The sequence below is a fragment of the Gavialis gangeticus genome, unplaced genomic scaffold, assembly GCF_001723915.1.
Source record: "Gavialis gangeticus isolate Ggan-Ray unplaced genomic scaffold, GavGan_comp1, whole genome shotgun sequence".
In the NCBI taxonomy this organism is placed as follows: Eukaryota; Metazoa; Chordata; order Crocodylia; family Gavialidae; genus Gavialis; species Gavialis gangeticus.
Window position 1 is genome coordinate 174,499,029 of NW_017729032.1, and position 5,328 is coordinate 174,504,356.

A 5,328-nucleotide genomic window follows, 5' to 3' on the forward strand; every position below is an offset into this window, starting at 1 on the left:
CCAATCTGCCTGCTCCGCTCCCCTCAACACTGCAGCTCCTCTTCCCCAACTGCAGTTCCCCAGGCAGCTGCAGCAGCCATGCTTGGACTATATCCACTGGCCAGGGTTGTGGCCCTCTGGGAAAGACTTGGAGCGCAGCACATGCTGCCCCAGGCAGGAGTGAGCAGGACTCGGCCCCATGTGGAGAGGCAGCTGCTAGCGGGGCCGGATACAGTTAATTGGTGGGTGCCTGCCTGTGGGCCAGGTCAAATCAGCTGGCAGGCCAAATCTGGCCTGTAGGCAATTTTTTGCCTGCCCCTCGGCTATAGGCTAATTTGATAGACAACCAGTGTAGTCTGAATAGATAGTTACTTGGATGTTCTAGATCCTGGCTCTGAACTCCTGAAGGTTTGAACCATATCAGGTCTTAGAAGCTTATTCCTTTATGTAGCTATTGAGTTACCTGGAAAACTTTGCTAGGTTTCCTTGGAATTGAGTGCCCACTTGGTGCACGTGTGCATTCTAGATTTACAACTTTAGAAATTGTTTAAGTAATCTCCTTTTGGTTTTCTTTGTGGTGCTTGTGTTGCAAATAACTTGTCCAGTGTTGTGCTTTATTTTAATGAAGGCAATATAATAAACTACTTAAAGGCTATATAGCCTGTACTTCACTTTTTTTTTTTGCCTTCACCCATTTTAAAGGCTACTAAGGTACATCCTCTGTCTGTAGGGTGTTGTATGATGTGGGTTTTTCAGGTCTTAAAGTAATCTTCCTCTAACTTTGGTAGACTGGTGAACAACTTTTAAATAGCAAAGAAATTATCGCCATAATGAAATGCTGTTAAGTAGGCAGGAATTTTTATTACCAACTTATGGAAATTGACAGTGGATGCTTTAAATTCCTTTGATAAACTGCTTTGTTAAATGTAGTAATTCATTTCAGAGATCTTAAGGTCCACTTCAAACCTTGCATAGAGTGCCTGCTTGGTTCACTGTTGCTTCTTGCATCTGCAACTGCTGAACATATAAAAAGATGTTACGTAGTTAGGAATATAAGGCAACTTAACTACTACCAATTCCTAGAATTTAGACAGTGTTCCTTAATCTGTTGTACCTGTGTCACTGGAGTTTTTCTTGCCAGAACTTAATCAAATTATGTATTCAGTTTTAAGTGGTAAAGCATGGGCACTTGTGTTAACGTCTTCCTGGCTTGAATTTCACACAATCTTTTTGATATTCTAAAGTAGCTCATGAAGGCTGATTTGGGCTTATGCCAACATCAAAAATGTAGGCACTATGAGGAAACCTTATGTTTCTGCTATCTTAAACAAATGCTGATTATTCCCCCACTTTTTAAACAAAAAAGAAAGGGAAAAAAAAAGAAAAGACAAAATAAATTCTTTATAATACTTCAGGCTGGCATCTTGTTGATTCCTATGTGGTGTTCTCTTGGGGTCTCCTATAAAAAATAAATAATACAGGAAACTTTGCCTCAGTTACTGAACTAATGTCCGGTCATAGTGTTGACTTGCCTTAAGGGTTCATCTTAATAGACATGAAAGGATTTGCTGACTACTGCTATACTTTCTTCCATATCAATTATGTTCTACAATATGTATAACAATATAGTATCTGCATATATTGACTGTGTAAATGGGGCGAAGGGGTGTGCGCATGCCTGCACTAAGTTGTTCTAACTTTGAATACAGAGTTTGTAAATTCGTTTGGAATCTGTTTTAGTTGAATGCACCTAATAATAATAGTTAATAACTGTAATTCCCAAAGGCCTTCAAATGGCTATCACATGTTTATACCTTATGGTCAGACTGAGAAGCTTTGTGCTTTCCTATGCATTTTCCAGTCTCAGCTTGAAAATGTTCTTCGTATCACAAATAACTTCCTGGTTGTTCAGTACAAATGTTTTATGGATCTGAACAGATGATGACAGGATTTACCTGGCTAATTCCAGAAAGTTGCCAGTAGAAAGCTTTATAGTGTCTTACTTTAGACAACATTTATTTTAGAAGCTTTTCTGCCTTTTGAATTTTTGATGCTAAATTTTCAGATGCTGCTGCCTTATAAAGCAAGTGGCTTATTAATGCTATGAATTCTATAGTACAGGCTTGGTAAGAGGAGACATTACTAGTGAAAGGGAAACCCCCCTTTCAGGCTCCTGACCAAAAAACAAATAGCAAAGGTACTTGTGAAACTTGGATTCAAATGGAAGGAGTGGAAATAGCATTTAGGGGACTGAGAGATGACATGAAAGCTGAAATCAAATCCTGACAGCTGGGAACAAAACTTGTATTGAAACCTTTTGTTTTTTCCAAAATATCTTGAAGCTGAACTGAAAAATGCCGAGTCTGAGCAGTCAAACCAAGTTGACTAGGTGACCAGAAATATGGATTATCATGGCCTAAAAGGTTTATAATAAAATGAGAGCGATCCAGAAAGCTTTGGCCAGCTTGTATCTTACTAAGAAATGAACTGCTGCGGTGACTTCTAAGATGCTGTAAGATCACCTACTTTACAGGGGTTACAGACCACTCTGGAAGCCTGATGCCGGAAAGCGGAATTAACGCCTGACTGCCAGCTAGAGAACTAGGTGGAAATATAGTAGTTTTAGCTTGATTAATACAAAGGGCAGAAGATGAAAAAGATTTTTATAAGTTCATTTTGGTGGGGTGGTTTTTATGATGATGGTGCTATGGAACCACCTAAGTGCTATTGATCCAAAGTAATTTGGGCAGGTCAGGGTTAGAACCATAGAAATCCCACTTGAACCAATGAAGGATATGGGACTCATGTCCTTGTTGGTACTTGGTTATGCCACAATAATGAATTGGTAGTGACATAGCTTGACCTAATTTTGCACACTAAGATTGGTAGGTGAACAGAGGTGCTATGGAGCTGGAGGGATTTTTACAGGGACTAAATAACCTCTTTGCAGTAACTTGGCAGATGAGAATGTAGCTGCTAGCAAATAAGTGTGAAGGTGATTTGCCAGTAGTATAACAGACTTTTTTCTAACTTATATGAGGGGAAAAAAGGAAATTGCTTTAGGAATTTTCATCTAAGGTTAAAGTGTTCTAAAGTTCCTGAAGTGCCTAGTGCACTGAGTTTCAATGATGGTGCTGTGGCATCCTGGGATGCTGTAAGATCCTTTTCGGTGGCGTGTAGTATTAGCACTTGTAGGTGTGGAATCCTCATTCCTTTTTAAAATCTCTGGATTTATCTTGTGAATCCATAGTGTCCAAAACATCCTGACCTCTTATGGTCTTCCTGAGTTCTTTGCAACAGATGTATTGTGCTCTTTTTTTCCCATAGTTACAAAACAAATGAAAGCTAAGAGCTGGCATTAAAGCTGTCTCCACTGAATCTAGTGTTAGTCCCATGCTCTGGATCCTGTGGAGTTTTGGTTTGGACACTGCTGGTCTAGTCAAAACAAATCCATTTCAATTCCCAGTTTCCACCAGATGGAGCTGTTGCACGCAGACCTATCAGTTCTCTTCTTTGTGTGAGCAAGAAAGTTCTCTTTTGGAGTGTGAGCAAGAAATCTCTACTAATTTTGATATCCCATAGTCTTCTTAATAGGAGAATCCACTCTGCTTTATTTTTTGTATTTGGAGACCCTTTTAAGGACCGAGTAAGTTCAGTGTATGTGAATTGTGGTGTCAGGAAATTGGTGTTGCCTGAGAGCTGGCTGAAATCTTAAAAATGATGACCTTCCTCCCCCTTTTTTATTCCTTTTTTTACTACTTACAAAGGTCATCCAAGTTTTCTGAGGTAATAAGCAGATCAGAAGTGAGATCCAGATGCAAAAGAAAGTATAACTGTTTTAGGTTAGCGTATTAGCAAAACGCTCCACTAAAAGTCTAAGTTAGTAAGACTGTTTAGGCATAGAGTGCTCTGAAATAATTGCGTTAAAGGGCCTTCACTTTAGTTTTGTCTTCCCTTCCTCCTAGTTTTGTCACCTATATATCCCATTGTCTCATTCAGTAACTTTACATAGTAGTACTTTCTTGTTTTGCGTTGAGATTAACAAGTGATAACAGGTTGGGATATTGCAGAAAATGTAAAGGAAAAATCTCTATGCATCAAATCTAAGCTTTAGTCTACTTTTATCACCTCTTTCCAGCTCTTTTAATACATGTTGGCTTGTTTCTCAGAGTCGCGCTCCAATCTCGGCAAAACTTGTTGCCAATATGCTGTCAGTTGCTGGGGCTGACCACATCATCACCATGGACTTGCATGCTTCGCAAATACAGGTAATTACAGGTTCTTGTTGTTTGTGGCTAGGAATTTCACTGAGTTTGAGACAGGTTAATTCTTTCTTCATAGACTGCATTAAACTTATTTCTTTTCACAGCAGCGAGCACCTTTTTGAAAACATAATTCTGATACTTGAAGATGTTAGTGGGAGGGAGTTGTGGAAGGACATTTATACCAACAATGTTGAAACATGCATTTCTGCTGCAAAATGCAATGGAGAAATTGCAGATCAAGAAGTAGCCCAACAGGTCACAGCTACTCTCTTCTTGATAGAGAGTAACCCTGATCTAGGTAGTATATTTGCCATCATCAGCACTTTTAGTTCAGAGTCTGAGGTTTTTCAGTAGGTTTTTGGAGCAACTTTAAAGTATATCAGAGACCCCAATAGACCGTATCTAGTGCAATATTTTTTCAGTATTTTTGCTAATAAAATAATTCAGTTCTTGCACATTAATCAAGAAGCGGAGATTTGGCTTGTTGAAATAGTAAAGTATAAACTTAAAATATGACATTCTTAACTTTTTTTTTTTTGTTTGTTTTATTGAAAGAAGTCTTAATATGTAGCCTCAGACGTGGAGTAGGTGTTGGCCACATGTACTCCTTGAAGTGGGGTTCAGAATCTTTTTTTCTTGTACTCTAGCACATTTTTTCCAGTGGTGGAAGGCAATGAGGTCCAGAAGCTATTCTTTAAAAATCTTAATTTTGTGTAGATATTAATTTGTAGGTTAATCTTCTTTCTGTATTCTTACACTTCTTTCTCCCCCACTTCCCCTCCCCTCCCCACCAGTTAAAAAAATAAAAAGAAAAAAAAGAAAAAAAAAAACCCAAAAGCCCTACTACTCCCTGGCTTTATAGTAGGAAGTCACCTGTGATCTTTTTACTCCTCTTTATCTTGCTTATAGATGGGATTTTTAAAGTCAATAGTTTGCGCTTTCTAGTGTTGGCCTAATTGTGCTCCCACCAAAGCTTTCTATTCCATTAAAAGCAGAATTAGACCAGGGTGGAGCACACTTTGAAAATTTACCTTAGGTGTTTAAAGCTGGTAAAGACTTCAAAATTTTCCCTTGTGTATGGGTG

At 38.7% G+C, this 5,328-nt stretch overlaps 1 protein-coding gene across 2 annotated transcripts in view; it reads left to right on the forward strand.

The window, feature by feature from the left end:
• PRPS2 (phosphoribosyl pyrophosphate synthetase 2) overlaps positions 1-5,328 on the forward strand; it is a 33,289-nt gene that overhangs the window by 18,762 nt on the left and 9,199 nt on the right. For both annotated transcript variants that reach the window (XM_019524840.1, XM_019524841.1), the window contains exon 3: positions 4,149-4,247. In XM_019524840.1, coding sequence (XP_019380385.1) covers positions 4,149-4,247 — 99 coding nt within the window. The remainder of the gene's footprint in view (positions 1-4,148; positions 4,248-5,328) is intronic.